The sequence below is a fragment of the Pinus tabuliformis genome, chromosome X (genome assembly GCF_031772625.1).
Source record: "Pinus tabuliformis cultivar Carrire ecotype Pingquan chromosome X, CPIR1, whole genome shotgun sequence".
In the NCBI taxonomy this organism is placed as follows: Eukaryota; Viridiplantae; Streptophyta; class Pinopsida; order Pinales; family Pinaceae; genus Pinus; species Pinus tabuliformis.
In genome coordinates, this window is record NC_142308.1 from 63280443 (window position 1) to 63297869 (window position 17427).

Sequence of the window (17427 nt, forward strand, 5' to 3'; positions counted from 1 at the left end):
TGCCAATACAATAATTCTTGACACCTCTCAATGGAGAGTCACTAACCTCTATATAGGATTCATACATACAATACCATGGTTCTCTCGATACCATATACCTAATACAATGGGTTTATCACATTATTGCTAACTACTTGTGGTCCTTTACATGATGCAGGTTAACCACTTTATTTATTAACTATGGCCCTTCACATTATTACATTATTCCCTTGGGTACCTCCCTTTGTACCCCATAATATCCCCCCTAGGTATACTACACTCACCCTACACACATGTGTCATCATGTGTACGGGAAGGTGAACCACTCACCCTATGGTTGCTCATAGCTCTAAGAAGGACCCCAAGCCCCAAATAGCTCAGTGTCGAACTCAAGCGGGACCCCCATAGGACGATGTTTCCACGATTCCAAGTCTCTCTCAGAAGGCTAAGAATTTGACCTTCCCTAAGGGCTTCGTGAGGATGTCTGCGACCTGTTCATCAATCAGGATGTGTTGGAGCCTTATTGCTCCCCGTTGTAACATATCCCGGATAAAGTGGTACCTGACATCAACGTGCTTGGAGCAGTCGTGAAACACAGGATTCTTTGAAAGGCGAATCCCATTTTGGTTGTTGCAGAAGATTGCAATGGTAGCTAGCGCGTGCTCAAATAGCTCACTAAAGAGCTTTCTCAACCAAACAACTTCACAATAGGCCATACTAGCGACAATGTATCCAGCCTCAGCGATGCTTAAAGCAACCAGTTTTTGATTCCTGCTCATCCAAGAAATTGAAGCAGGCCCTAATGAGAAGCAACATACAGACGTGCTTTTACAATCCACCACATTGCCAGCCTAGTCGGCATCAGTATATCCATGTAGCCTCAAATTTCCAGCAGCGTATCTCATACCCTAGATGATTGTGCCACGAAGATATCTCAAGAGATTCTTAGCAACAATCCAATGTATGTGATGAGGCTCAACCATAAATTGACTCAATGTATTCATGGCAAAGCATATGTCAGGACGATAGTTTACCAAGAACATCAAGGCCACCACAAGTTGTCGATACTCGGAAGGGTTTGCCAATTCGAGCCCAACAGCACTTCCACATAGCTTCTTGAAGTTGAGTTCCATCGGAGTAGACACAGACTTGCAATCCACCATCCCATATCTCTCGAGCAGCTTCACAATGTATTTTCCTTGAGAAAGGAAAATCTTACCTGGCTTTTGCCAAACCTCCGAGCCTAGGAAGTAATACATCAACCCAACATCTTCAATCTCAAACTTAGAAGCCAATGTTGATTTTTGGGTAGCATAGGATGTGCTCTAGCTCCGAAATATTGTGGAGGGGCTAGAACACATGAGATCTCCAAGACCCAGAAATCGTTTGGAGAAATTCCACCCGAAGTGCATATTATTCAAATAATTAATTAATTTAAATGGTGCCTAAATTAAAACTTAAGGAAATTAAAATAATTAAAGTGAATTAATGTAAATATGGATGAGAAGCTTCTAAGAGACGAGGATCAAGTTTAATTTAATCTTAGTCGTTGATTAGAGATTAGATCACGGTCATTGATATCTCAACAGGAAAAGTATAAATGAAGACTTGAGAGTCATTTGGAGACACACCGGGCAAATACTCAGTAACCCGAGGGAAGTCGATTCTCAAGAAGTAAGAGTTCGATTTCAGAGGGAGAGTTGCAGGGTGAAGGAAGAGGAGGGTATCAGCATCAGTCAGAGATTGAGGAGGAGGGGACGCAGTGCATCAAAGGGATAGCGTAGAGGGACAGCTCAGAGAGGCAGCGCAGCAAAGGATGCAGACCTCAAGCAGAAATGACGCAGAGGTGACGCAGGGGAGGCAGGAGGATCTCTTGAGTGTCAAAATTTCTCCAGTGGTTGGAGGAAAATTATCTCAAGTGTTTTCACAAAGGTTTCTCTATGTTCTGCAAATCATTCCTTGTAAAGAGATTGTTGCTGAAGAATAATAAATAAACCCTCATTTGCTGCACCGGTTTTCCCGCATTGGGTTTTTCCGGGGACTATTGTCCAAAAACAACTGTGTTGATGTGATTGATTTTTGTGCTTGTATTTCATTGTTCTTTTCTCTATGCTATTATGTGACAACTGCAGTAGAATTTACTTTGATGTTTACTGAAGGGTTTTGTAAACAAATTATTGTGGAAAATAAGTAGGAGAAATAAATCAGTTACTGCAGTAGAATTTCATGTTAGAAATTGTCACATGGTATCGGATCTACTTCTAGTAAGTGGGATCTACTTCTTTATCTTCAGACGCATCAATCTTCTTCAAGTTGGTAATCATTGGAGTAGCCATGGGTCTACAGTGCTGCACTCTGAATCTCTTCAAAATTTCTGTAGCATATCTCCCTTGTCCAAGGAAAATTTCACCCTTCTGCTACCAAACTTCCAACCCCATAAAATAATGCATCCGTCCCAAATCCTTCATGTCAAATTTTGTAGCTAGGTTTTCCTTGCAATCTTTGATGAGCCTAGATGAACCTGTCAGAAAAAAGTCATCCACATATAACACCAGAATTTGAGGCTCATTCTCTATAGTCAGATAATAGAGGTTGGGATCTGCGTCACTCTTGACGAATCCCATCTTCTGCAAGTAACCATTAATTCGACCATACCATGCTCTAGGCGCTTGTTTAAGCCCATACAAGGCTTTCTTCAGCCTACAGACATGCATTTTCTTCTCGTGTGTCTCAAAACCCTCTGGTTGTTCAATGAATACTTATTCTTCTATCACCCCATTCAAGAACATAGTCTTGACGTCCATCTAGTGAATCTCCCACCCCATCTGTGCTACAAGGGATATCACGGATCTAATAGAAGTAGACATGGCTACTGGGGCGAAGGTTTCTTCGTAGTCTATCCCTTCCTTCTGAGCATATCCCTTAGCCACGAACCTGGCTTTGGGAAGAACAAAGTTTGTTTATTTCAGAGAGACGATGGGGATGATTGAGAATCCCTTTCAGTTGCATAAACAAATAGTGCAATACTTAAGAGGGAGTTGCAGTACAGATGCAGCAGTGACAGTGGCAGTGTCATGGGCAGCAGTACAGAATGTAGCAGCGAAGTGGATGAAGGGCAACAGGCCAAGCCTCAGCAACGCAGAGGACCAATGTCGTGGATCAGTGTGATACTTCTACTGGGAGGTATTGCTAGAGCACATTCCTCGCTAAGAGGGAGTGTTGATTTTTGGGTAGCATCGGATGTGCTCTAGCTCCAAAATTTTGTGGAGGGGCTAGAACACATGAGATCTCCAAGACCCAGAAATAGTTTGGAGAAATTCCACTCATAGTGCATGTTATTCAAATAATTAATTATTTTAAATGGTGCCTAAGTTAAAACTTAGGAAATTAAAATAATTAAAGTGAATTAATGTAAATATGGGTGAGAAGCTTCTACAAGACGATGATCAAGTCTAATTTAATCTTAACCATTGATTAGAGATTAGATCACGACCGTTGATATCTCAACAGGAAAAGTATAAATGAAGACTTAAGAGTCATTTGGAGACACACCAAGCAAATACTCAGTAACCCAAGGGAAGTCGATTCTCAAGGGTAGCAGGGTGAGTAGCAGGGTGAAGGAAGAGGAGGGTATCAGCATCAGTCAAAGACTAAGGAGGAGGGGACGCAGTGCATCAGAGGGACAGCTCAGAGAGGTAGCGCAGCAAAGGACGCAATCCTCACGCAAAGATGACACAGGGGAGGCAGTAAGGTCTCTTCAGTGTCAGAATTTCTCCAGTTGTTGGAGGAAAATTATCTCAAGTGTTTTCACAAAGGTTTCTCTATGTTCTGCAAATCATTCTTTGTAAAGAAATTGTTGTTGAAGAATAATAAATAAACCCTCATCTGTTGCACCGGTTTTCCCGCATTGGGTTTTTCCAGGGACTATTGTCCAAAAACAACTGTGTTGATGTGATTGATTCTTGTGCTTGTATTTCACTGTTCTTTTCTCTATGCTATTATGTGACAACTACAGTAGAATTTACTTTGATTTTTACTAAAGGGTTTTGTAAATAACTTATTGTGGAAAATAAGTAGAAGAAATAAATCAGTTACCGCAGTAGAATTTCAGGTTAGAAATTTTCATAGCCAACTCCCACTTGCATTGATAAATGAGAGGGTTTGCACCTATTAGAACGAGATCATCTACATAAAGTACCAGAATGAGAGGCATGTCCTTTCCAACCTTGAAATATAGGTTAGGATAAGCTTCGCTCCTTGTAAATCCCAACTTCATAAGATAGATATCAATCCTTTCACATGAAACCCTAGGGGCTTGCTTCAGCCCATAGAGGGCTTTCTTCAACCTACATACTTGTGTCCTTCGATCTTGTACTTCAACCCCACAAGTTGTTCTACATGGACTTCCTCCTTAAGCTAGCCATGCAAGAAAGCAGTCTTAACGTCCATTTGGTGTAGGCTCCATCATTGAGATGCAGCAAGAGCAATAATAGATAGGATAGTGGTATATCGGGCAACTGGTGCAAATATCTCATCATAATCCACTCCTTCCTTTTGAGAGAAGCCTCGAGCAACGAACCTGGCCTTGTATTTTGCAGCACTCCCATCAGCTCCATGTTTGATTTTGTAAAGCAATTTTAGAAGTGACCACAGACGTGTCGTTGGGTCTAGGAACCACATCCCTGACATCATTCTTCATGATTTATTCGTACTCCTCATTCATCGCATCCTTCCATACTTGGTGTTTCACAGCTTCTTCGAACATACATGGCTCAGATTGAACAATAGTACTCATAGCAACTAAGTACCCTTGATACATGTTTGGCTTCTTACTTTCACGAAATGTCCTTCTTGGAGCAATATGTCTTCCAGCATCTTCGAGAGTGCCTTTGAGCCACAAAGGTCTTTTGCTTGAGGTAGAGGGATCACCAGGAGGTGGATCAATGGGATCCATCAAGCCTTCAACATCGGGCATCAGTTCATCTGTCGGAGGTTCATCCTGCTTTCTTGCAACATCATCATTGTCCTTCCTTGGGATAGGGAGATCTTTGGCTTTTCCAAGGGTAGAATCTTCATCGAAAGTGACATCATGGCTTATTTCCACTTCTCTTTGACCAGGCACATAGATTCTATATGCCTTCAAATTTTCACTGTAGCCCACAAATGTTCCTTTCTTCCCAAATGCTTCTAACTTGTTTCTTTTCTCTTTAGGCACATGAAAATACACGGGACATCCAAATATTCTAAAATGAGAAACATCAAGTTTCTTACCAGTGAAAACTTCTTTGAGTGTCTTGAAATCCAATGCTTGATGAGGGCAGCTCCTATTTTGAACATATACGGCAGTGTTGGCAGCTTCTCCCCATAAGAACTTCGGTAGGCCTTGGTCATGGAGCATGGCACAAGTGGCTTCTATGATTGTTCGATCCTTCCTTTCAGCAACTCCATTTTGCTCAAGAGTATATGGAGTGGTGGTCTCCCTCTTAATGTCAACCGCTCTACAATAGTCATTGAATCCATTTAATTCATATTCAGTTCTATTATCGATCCTCAATATTTTGATCTTCTTCCCTGTTTGATTTTCGACCAAAGCTTTGAAAGAACGGAACCATTTGAACACTTCATCCTTCTTCAAGAAATAGATCCACATTTTCCGAGAGAAGTCATCCACAAAAATTGCATAGTATAAGTATCCTCCTAGTGATGTTACAGGCAACATACCAGATAGATCAGAATGGACCAATTGAAGAATGTTGGTAGTTTGACTTTCACTTGAAGGGAATGGTCCCCTTGTAAGCTTTCCAGCTGCACAACCCTGACAAACACCTTCATGATTTATGTTGAACTCGAGCATACTTGTGACCATCTTTCTTACCTCGGGTAAAGCTTTATAAAGAAGGTGGGCAAATCTTCAGTGTCATAATTCAGATTGAAGAAGTATCACAAGTCAAAACTCCCAAAGGACTTCCTCCAACTTGATAGAGACCTTCAACCCTAAATCCAAGTGTAAATGCATCTTTCGGGTTTCTTTGCCAAATACATACCTTTTCATCAATGAATCCTACATTGAAGCCTTTATCTTCCTTTGCAAAAATAGACACCAGGTTCTTCTTCAAATCGTGTACATACAATACTTCTTGTAGATGAAGGGTTTGACCTTGATTTAAGTGAAGAGTAACAATCCCTATCCCTTTCACGGGGTAGGTGGCATTGTCTCCAAGTATGATCTCCAAATTAGTCTTCTTTTCAATCAAATTTGAGAGGGCCTCCTTGTACCCAGTGAAGTGCCTTGAGGCACCACTATCAATCAACCAATGATCCAAAGTATCCAAAGGAGAGGCAGTAGTGAGGGTGGAAATAAGATAAAATTCCTTTTGTTTTTCTACAACATTACTTTCCTCATACCTAGAGTTTCTTGTCCTTTTGGGAGGTCGACCATTACCAAATCAAGCAACGGGAGCATTTCTCTTTCCTTTATTGTTGAACCTGTTGTTCCTTTGATTGCCATTGCCTTTGAAATTGTTGTGGTTGTTGTTGTTGTTGTCATCATCTCGTGGAGTATCCTTCTTGTGAGGACACTCTCTAGCATAGTATCCTTCTTCCTTCTTTGAATCCATGTTTGAATCCTTGACCTTGTCTTTTTGGAATAGCATTGTTCTTCCTCTTTGCATGAGTGGAGAAAGCAGTACGTTCATTTCCATTTGAAGGCTTGTCTCTATCCATCATCCTCGTCTCTTCTTAAGTGCATTTAGCCAATAATTCATCGAAACTAGGAATCCTGTCATTGTTAAGAATGGTGATGTTAAACACAACCTGTGCTCTTGTAAGACCTCCAAGAGCGATGAGAGTGAACTCCCTATCAGCAACAACTTCTCCAATAAATAGAAGATTATTTTTAATTTATGTAATCCTCATGAAGTAGGATTGGATAGACTCCCCTCTATCCATCTTGATGTCCTTCAACTTGTTCTTGAGAAAGAGGATTTTGTTTGAATTGTCTACTTTGAGCATCCCAATTAACTTATCATACATCTTTTTAAATGTTCCCAAATCAAAAATATAGGAAACCAAATGTTTTTGAATGGAATAAATGATAATTCTTTTAGCTTTGACCTCACCTTTCTTGTACATCGTCTTTGCAGCAGTAAGTGCATTTGAAGGAGGCTCCACCACTTTTCTCTGCACATAGTCCATAGCATCATTCTCTTCCAAAATCAAATGCAAAGTCATCTTCCATGCATGATAGTCGGATTTGTCCTTGAAATTATCCTCGAATTTGAAGTATGATGTAGTCGCCATTCAAACTAGACCAATATTCTTGTCCAAGAGGTCTTTCTTTGTGATTGCTTTTCTCTATCTTTCTTAGGCTTTGTCTTCACCTGGGCTCTGATACCATGTTAATTTTAGTTAACAATGGTATGTTCTATGCTTAGCACAATTACTTCAATGTTCCTTTAGCAACCCAATAACAATTTCCAATTTAAACTTCCAGTAGCAATCACATTAATCACAGCAATATCTTATGTTAACTTTGTAAAGCATTTAATTTGTTATGCCAAAATTCAGTGAATAGTCCAAAAATTCTTCTCACTTGGAAGATGAAAACAAACCATTGTGACAGTTGGCCTTCCAAAGCAGCCCATTAAAAATGAAGGCTGTAGAAAAGAAGGGAATTCAAGGGAGCAAGAGAGCTAATGTGGAAATGAAAAAGAAGGGCAATACCATAAAATGATAAACTCAGAAGAAGAAACTTGTTGGGGAATTAACAGTTATCTCTGAACCCATGCCATACAAACTTTTCAACAACTCAAAATGCATTAAATCGTTGAATAGGAATGCATAGCTCACATTTGTAACCATTTTGTTAAAATGTGCAACTAGGGCCAAATTCCACTTTGGGCACCTCATTGGCCCAAGATGATTATTGGACAAAATTTATCTTTTCGAGAGGACCAAAATTGACCTTGGAAGCAATGAATTTGGACAAGGAGAAATATGTCTTTGATGTCAAGCCCATAAGAGCACATTTGGTCAAGGTCAGCTTGGGGTCAATTAGACAAATTGAACCCCCCTCCAACACTATAAATAAAGGAGACCCTCAACCTCATTTGGCACATTTAATGCACATCATTCTCTCTCCTCGTCTGAATGGTTCGTACATCTAAGGTCCTCCAAACCTAACCGCTTGGTTGCCTACCTATAGCCATGAATTGACATGATCAAATAATTGCATTTAATATATCTACACATGATCCATTCATAAATAGTGTGGTGCAAATATCAGAGGTGAAAAGTGTTGTGTAGTCGCAACAACACAGCAAGAGGATTGATTGTTGTTAATTTTAGGCAACAATGGTATGTTCTATGCTTTAGAGCAATTTTACTTCAATTTCTTTATTAGCCCAGTATCAATATTCAAATTAGCAATCACATCAACATGATAGTAAAACGCAGATAGAACATAAACATAAACAGTAGAAGACAAGCCAAGACAAGAGGACACAAGATGTGGCACCAACCAGGGATAAACCCCAATGTGGGGAAACCCTTGATCAAATCTTCTTTTAATCTTCAATAGTTCAGCAAAGAGAGATAGTACAATTTACAAATTTGATAATTTATAACAGCAGCAAAAGAGCCCTAACCAGAAAATTCGATGTTGGTCAACGGGGCAGATTTGACCCTCAGCAAATCGGTCAACTTCAGCCTCCAACAGCAAGATAAAATAGCCCTCAAAAAGGTCAAATTTTGTCTAGTGAAAGTCTGGTCAAACAGCCCACTTGCGGTCAGCCCTAGCTACAGTCAACGTTGGTCAACAACCAATGTTTAGCCTCGATTTGTGTGCCTAAAAATGTGGTCTGCCCAAACATAGATAGCCCTCAAATTTCGGCCTCCTGAAATTTCGCTCAACTGAAATTTCAGACATGCGGAGAGAGAGAGAGAAGTGTGAAGATGAGTGTATCCAAATGAGGCTAAGTCACCTTGTATTTATATGCAACGTTGAGGATGAATAGACATGACTGTTGGGCTTCTGAGCCTACGTAAGTTTGTTGGCCGACCTTGACAATTTGACCAAAATCAAAATAAATTCATAACATCATTTGTACATGTCAGAATCGGATGATCTTAGATCAATCCTACACCTCTCGGAGAGAGGAATCCAAGAAAAATATCAGCTATCATAAATAAGATGACCCATGTGGAGTTTGGCCCTAGTTGCCAATTTTAACACTCCCTCTCAACTAGGGAGAACTCCATTTGTTAATCCATCTGCCAATCTATACTATCTCTGCCATCAATGCACTGCTCTACTCTACTAAACTATGAAGAAAAAGAAGTGATCGAGAATGTATCATATCATTCTCTACTGACCCGAAGTCAGTCCCAATCAAAGGAGAGTGTGTCATACCACTCTTACTGACTCGAAGTCAATTCCAATCAAAAGAGAGTGTCTCATACCACTCCCACTGACACGAAGTCAATTCCAATTGATCCCAGATCAATATTGGTCATCCTAGCATAGGGAGTACGGTAGTACACGATGCATCCATCGGTAGTACTATGGTCCCTATCCTCATTTCCCTAATCATTAGCCAAATGAGAGGTACTTCCCATGAGTTCCAGACTGCATGGGTAGGATGTCTCAGCAGGAGAAGGATGAACCACTCATCCTACCTACATGTCTCCAAGGGGTATCGCAGGGGAAGGTTGAACCACTCACCCTGTACACAGCAAACCACTAGGGGAAGGCTGAACCACTCACCCTATGGTTGCTCATCGTTCTAAGAAGTATCCCAAGACCCCCGGAGCTTAATGTCCATCTCATACAGGACCCTCATAAGAGGTTCTCTCCACGACTCCAAGTCGTTCTCGGAAGGCCAAAAACTTGACCTTCCCCGGGAGCTTTGTCAGAATATCGACGACCTGCTCATCAATCCCAATGTGATGGAGCCTTATTGCTCCTCGTTGTTCCATATCTCGGATAAAGTGGTACCTGATATCTATATGCTTGGAGCAATCATGAAACACAAGATTCTCTGGTAATCGAATCCCACTCTGGTTGTCGCAGGGGATCACGATGGTATCCAACACATGTCCAAAATTCAAACAACTCACTGAAGAGCTTACTCAACCAAACAGCTTCACAGGAGGCCATACTAGCAGCTACGTATTCGGCCTCAGCAGTACTCAAGGCAACCGATTTCTGCTTCCTGCTCATCCAGGATATCGAAGCAGCACCCAAAGAAAAACAACATCCATAAGTGCTCTTGTGATCCACCACACTGCCAGCCCAATCAGCGTCAGAATAACCATGCAGCCTCACATATCCGACAGTGTATCTCAGTCCATGAGTGATTATGCCCCGAAGATTCTTGGCACCAATCTACTGTCTATGATGAGGCTCAACCATATATTGGCTCAATGTGTTAACTACAAAACATATGCCCGGACGGGAGTTCACCAAGAACATCAGTGCTCCTATGAGTTGACGATACTCAGAAGCATTTCCCAATTCAGGTCCAGCAGCACTATCACATAACTTATTAAAGTTAAGTTCCATCGGAGTAGTCACATGCTTGCAATCCACCATCCCAAATCTTTCCAATGTCTTCACAACATATTTTCCTTGAGAGAGGAAAACTTCACCTGGCTTTTGCCAGACCACCAACCCTAGGAAATAGTGCATCAGTCCTAGGTCCTTCATCTCAAATTCAGAAGCCAACTCCCTCTTACATTTGTGAATGAGAGGGTCTACACCTGTCAGAAAGAGGACATCCACATAAAGTACTAGAATGAGAGGCTCGGATTGGCTTCACTTCTAATGAATCCCAGCTTCATCAGATAGTTATCGATCCTCTCATACCAAGCCTGAGGTGCTTGCTTCAATTCATAGAAAGCTTTCTTCAACCTGCATACATGAGATTCCCGATCATGAACCTCAAACCCCTCGAGTTGTTCCACATAGATTTCCTTTTTTATTGAACCATGCAAGAAAGCGGTCTTGACATCCATCTAATGTAGGTTCCATCCTTGCGAGGCAGCAAGGGCTATGATCGAGCGAATGGTGGTGTATCGGGCAACAGGTGCAAATATTTCATTGTAATCTACACGTTCCTTTTGAGAGAAGCCTCGAGCAACAAAGCGAGCCTCGAACTTTTCTGCACTTCCATCAGCTCCATGCTTGATTTTGTAGAGCCGCTTAGAGGTGACAACTGATTTGTCCTGGGTCTAGGGACCACATCCTAGACATCATTCTTCATAATTGACTCGTATTCTTCATTCATAGCATCCTTCCATACTTGATGCTTCATGACTTCTTCGAATGATGAAGGCTCATTTTGAATGATAGTTCTCATGGCAGTCAAATATCCTTGATACCTGTTCGGCTTCTTACTTTCACGGAAAGTCCCCCTTGGCGCAATGTGTCTCTCAGCATCTTCGAGAGTCTCCCTAAGCCATGAGGCTCTCCTTTTGGAGGAGGAGGGCTCATGAGGAGGAAGATCAATAGGATCCACAGGTTCATCAACATCAGGCATCATTTTGTCTTCTTTTACACCCTGATTTCCGGTGTTAGCTTCTTTGTCCTTCCTTAGGATAGGAAGGTTGTTGATCTTCCTGAGGGCCATATCTTCGTCGAAAGTGACATCATGACTTATCTCAACTTCCTTTTGACCAGCCACATAAATTCTATATCCCTTAGAATTTTCACTATAGCCCACAAAGATTCATTTCTTCCCAAATGCACCCAATTTTCTTCTTTTCTCTTTCGACACATGAAAATATACGAGACTTCCAAATTTTCTAAAATGAGAGACATCGGGTTTCTTACCAGTGAACATTTCTTCGGGAGTCTTGGAGTCCAATGCTTGAAGAAGGCATCGGTTTTGAACATACACGGCGGTATTTGCAGCTTCAGCCCATAGGAACTTCGGAAAGCCTTGATCATGAAGCATGGCACGAATTGCTTCTACAATAGAGCGATTCTTCCTTTTAGCCACACCATTCTGCTCAGGAGTGTATGGCATTGTAGTCTCCCTCTTAATGCCAACTTCTCTACAATAATCTTGGAATTCATTGGATTCGTACTCGCTCCCATTATCAGTTCTCAATATCTTGATTTTCTTCTCGGATTGGTTTTTGATCAAGACTTTGAAGTGTCAGAACCAAGCGAACACTTCATCCTTCTTCTTCAAGAAATAGATCCACGTCTTGCAACAATAATCATCTGTAAAAGATGAGATAATATAAGTATCCTCCCAAAGAGTTTACGAGCATAATACCAGATATGTCAGAGTGGATCAATTGCAATATATCTGTGGTCTTGCTATTACTTGAGGGGAATCGTCCCCTTGTAATTTTTCCTTCGGCACATCTCAGACATACACCTTCATGCTCTACTTTGAACTCAGGCATACTTGTCACCATCTGTCTCACATCGGGTAGAGCCTTATAATGAAGATGGGCAAACCTTCGATGCCATAGTTCAGATTGTAGAGATGTGTTGCAAGACATGGCTCCCAATGGACTTCCTCCAACTTGATACAAAGTGTCAACCCTAAACCCAAGAGTAAAAGCATCTTTAAAATTTGTTTTCCAAACATGTACCTTCCATCGATGAATGCCACCTTGAATCCTTTGTCCTCCATCGCTAAAATGGACACCAGGTTCTTTTTTAGATCAGGTACATATAGTACTTCTTGCAAATGAATAGTCTTACCTTGATTCAATTGAAGGGTAACATTCCCTACTCCCTTCACGGGATAGGTGGCATCGTCTCCAAGGATGATCTCCAAGTTTGTCTCCTTTTTCTATCAAATTAGAGATGGCTTCCTTGTATCCGTGAAGTGCCTTGAGGCACCACTATCAATCAGCCAATTTCCCAAAGTGTCCAGAGGAGAGGCAGTGGAGAGGGCCGATATAAGATAGTACTCTTTTTGCTTATTGTTAACAACATTTTCTTCATACCTGGAGTTCCTTGAATTCTTGGAGGGTCGACCATTTCCTTGATGTCTAGCATTCCTTTTTCCTTTGCCATTGGACCTGCCATTCCTTTGATCGTTGTTGTTGAAGTTGCCCCTGGAATGATTGTGATCATCATCATGTGATGTGTCCCTTCTATTTGGACTCTCCCTTGCATAGTGGCCAAACTTATTGCAAACAAAGCACCTGCCCTTCCATCCTCCCTTAGATCTAGGCTTTCCATAGAAATGACCTTTAGACCCTGCATTATTTCTCCTTTTGGCATGAGCAGATAATGTAGTGGGGTTGCTTCTATAGAAGGCATTTCTTGCTCAACCATTCTTGTTTCTTCTTTACTGCATCTCAACATCAATTGTTCAAACCCTGGAATTCAATCATTGTTGACGACGATAGTTCTAAATACATACCACTCGGGTGGGAGTCCTCCAAGGGTGGTGAGAGTAAGTTCCCTGTCAGGAATGACTTCTCCAATCGAGAGTAGATCATTCTTGATCTCAGTAATCCTCAAGAAATAGATTGAATATCCTCGTCCTTGCCCTTCTTAATATCCTTCAACTTATTCTTGAGAAATAGAATTTGATTAGCATTACTAACCTTCAACATGTCGACCAACCTGTCGTAGATCTCCTTGGAGGTCTTCAATTCGGAAATGTGGGCCACCAAATGCTTGTCAATGGAATCCCTGATTATCTTCTTTGCTTTGACTTCAGCCCTATTGTACTTGGTCTTCGCAGCAACCAGTGCATTTGAAGGAGGTTCAGGGATTTTACCCTGCACATAGTCCATCACTTCTTTTTCTTCCAAGGTAAAATCAAGAGACATCTTCCATCCATGATAGTCATATTTATCATGGAGCTTGTCTTCAGTCGGGAAGTAGGATGAGGAACCCATTGAACCTTTTGTCCTTGTCCAACTGTCTTAGGTCTTCCAAGGTCAAATCAAGAGACATCTTCCATCCATGATAGTCAGATTTATCATGGAGCTTGTCTTCAGCCGGGAAGTAGGATGAGGAACCCATTGAACCTTTTGTCCTTGTCCAACTGTCTTTGGTCTTCCAAGGTCAAATCAAGAGACATCTTCCATCCATGATAGTCAGATTTATCATGGAGCTTGTCTTCAGCTGGGAAGTAGGATGAGGAACCCATTGAACCTTTTGTCCTTGTCCAACTCTTTGGTGATTGCTCTTTCGCTCTTGCTTGGGCTTTGTCTTCACCTCAGCTCTGATACCATGTTAATTTTAGGCAACAATGGTATGTTCTATGCTTTAGAGCAATTTTACTTCAACTCCTTTATTAACCTAGTATCAATATTCAGATTAGCAATCACATTAACATGATAGTAAAATGCAGATAGAACATATTAACATAAACATAAACAGTAGAAAACAAGCCAAGACAAAAGGACACAAGATGTGGCACCAACCAGGGGCAAACCCCAATGTGGGGAAACCCTTGATCAAATCTTCTTTTAGTCTTCAATAGTTCAGCAAAAAGAGATAGTACAATTTACAAATCTGATAATTTATAACAGCAGCAAAAGAGCCCTAACCAGAAAAATCAATGTTGGTCAACAGGGCAAATTTGACCCCCAGCAAATCGGTCGACTTCAACCTCCAAACAGCAAGATAAAACAGCCCTCAAAATAGTCAAATTCAACCCAGTCAAAGTCTGGTCAAACAGTCCACTTGCGGTCAGCCCTAGCTGCAGTCAACATTGGTCAACAGTCAACATTTAGCCTCGATTTTTGTGCCCATAAATGTGGTCTGCCCAAAAAGAGATAGCCCACACAAAAAAACACAGTCAAAGGAGGTCAACGCATGCTGGTCAACGCTTGGTCAAACTGTCCAGAAATTTGGTCTCCTGAAATTTCAGCCCCCTGAAATTTCGCTCTCCTGAAATTTCGGACGTGTGGAGAGAGAAAGAGAAGTGTGAAGATGAGTGTGTCCAAATCAGGGTAAGTTACGTTCTATTTATATGCAACGTCGAGAATAATTAGACATGATTGTTGGGTTTCTAAGCCTACATAAGTTTGCTGGCCGACCTTGACAATTTGACCATAATCAAAATAAATTCATAACTTCATTTGTACATGTCAGAATCGGATGATCTTTAGATCAATCCTACCCTCTCGGAGAGAAGAATCCAAGAAAAATATCAGCTGTCATAAATAAGATGACCCATGTGGAGTTTCGCCCTAGCTGCCAATTTTAACAATTGTTTGAGTATTGATTTCTGCACATTGAAGAAGCAAGGCATAATCATAAATGGTTCTCTAATTTCTGGAATAGGTATATGCATATGTATATATTTCACTAGTATTGTCGATAAGGAACTGCATGTGAGCCCTTTAAACCAGAGTGCATGTTAATTGCAATTTACATATACATATACTAAGCCGGTGCATTGTTTAGAGAGTGCTCGAATACATCCAGATTTTGTTTAGAACAGACCTGGAGCTGTTTCCCTTGATAGACATTAGTTTGACTACCACAAACAAAGCGGTCAAGGAGTGTAACCACCTCAGAAAGAGAGAATTCCCAATCTTGCACAATCTTTGATCACAGCATTGGCAAATGATTGACGAATGCAGACGACAGAGACATCAGACCATCACAATCTAATCACTTACAAATGGTAATGCGCCAGAATGACCAATTAATCTGCAATTGATTTTTTATTTTTTTTCAAATTTTGCCCCATATTTCCTGATTGTCATATTTTGGACCGCTGTCAAGAAATTGCTGTAAATAATCGTTATATATTGGACTTTTGCTAAGTAAAAAAATTACAGCATGTGGTTAATGTTGAGAATAATGCCCAAAGATTTGTTAACTTTTAGCTTATAAAGCTTAGGACTCAACTGCACATATATGCTTATTAGGCAACCATGTTCTCACCATGGCTTGATAGATCCACATAGGCTGCTTTAAAATGTTCAATCATCACAAGCTATCCACTTAAAATTTCCGATCATCACAGTTTAACCACTTGCCCACATTGTCATCAGAATCGCCCATTAATTAGCCAATGACATGTTTTTAACAAAATTTTCTCCACTTCCCTAATTGTTATTTTGCAGACAATTACCAGTTAATTCATATAGGCAATGTTTTCCAATATTACTTGTAATTTCGCCCATAGCAGTCCCAAGAACCAAAGGCATTATCCAAACCATACTCATCTACGAAGTTTCGAATTTTAAATTCCTTTTTTTAGGCGCACGTTAAGTTAGAAAGATCAGCAAAGCACCATACCTGGTACGCTTCAAAATCGGTAAAGTTGAACCGCGAGCTCGCAACCGTATACTCCACGTGATCTAGGACATCCTTTTGAATGCTCACAACGTCATTTTTCACATACTGGTCCATCAAATTGAACAGCACCTCCGCCCTAGCCTTCACTTGATCAGAACTTTCGAAATCAAGATCTCTCGACTGGGGCTTTATAACTAACCCTCTCGTCTTGGGATCCACGACCCTAATGGGGTCATTCAAGGCTTCCCTGAGAGCTTGCTGAATATTGTCCAAGCTCTGTGGATCATTTATTTTACTGCCCTCGGAATCGGTCACAAAAATTTTCTCAACAACAGAGCCTTTGTCCAAATTTACATTTGCCTTCGAGATTTGAACCCCCATGGCTCTAAGAACCCTGGTGATAATCTGAAGCACAGCCGTTCTGTTCTCTGCCGTGATAATGAGGATCGTGTATTCGTCCGAAGATTCGTTATCGACAGTCACAGTTGCAGGAAGAGGAACAAAGGCTTTACGGGGCTTCTTCTCCGTCTTTGACGGTTTGGAGCCAGCGGCTCCGCCAAATATGTTCTTGAGAGCCATGCAGGATACTGACAATTTGGTCGATCCGCCATAGTTGGAAGGGTTCGAAAGCAAGCCATTGAAGCCCGCCCAGTGAAGAAATGGCGGCGATCCCTGTACTCTGAATTTGCAACTGTGAAGACTGGGAGCGGGCTTGAGCGTGATGGCCTTCGCTGGATTCAACATTCTGTGCAAAGCCGAGAGACCAAAAGAAGACACTTTTCTCACTCACTTTTAGAATTCAAATATGCTCGTGACACTTACATTTATAACAAGGAGGTTGAATTTTGTTTTCTTTAGTTATTATTTTCGCCATTTCATCAACAGCCACGCGTCAAACCTAATATTATTTGGGCTCTGGTTTACTGTTTCTACAATATTCGTCATCATCCTTCAATGCCATCCTGCATGGATGGATCCATCTGTGTGTTAAGCGCTAGATATAAGCGTTTCCATCAACCTGTCATTAACGATCGGGATGTGGAATGATATACTTTGGCCACCGGCGTTTGTGACTGTTCTAATTAATCAAATCAATCATTGTATAGGGAATCTAAGAGCATTCTACGAAGTATTTATTTATTTAGGTTGGTTTAAATTTTTTTAAATAAATTATATTTCAAATTAATATTATAAGTTTTCATAAAACAATTTGT

General features: G+C 40.9%; 1 protein-coding gene across 3 annotated transcripts in view; it reads right to left on the minus strand.

The window, feature by feature from the left end:
• LOC149138333 (uncharacterized) overlaps positions 1 to 17090 on the minus strand; it is a 439570-nt gene extending 422480 nt beyond the window's left edge. Inside the window, exon 1 of one of the 3 annotated variants that reach the window (XM_089447178.1) lies at positions 16214 to 17090. In XM_089447178.1, the coding sequence (XP_089303304.1) occupies positions 16214 to 16957 (744 nt within the window). In that variant the 5' untranslated portion in view covers positions 16958 to 17090. The remainder of the gene's footprint in view (positions 1 to 16213) is intronic. The other 2 variants (XM_089447177.1, XM_089447176.1) reach the window with 2 other exon arrangements.
• Positions 17091 to 17427: the final 337 nt, after the last annotated feature.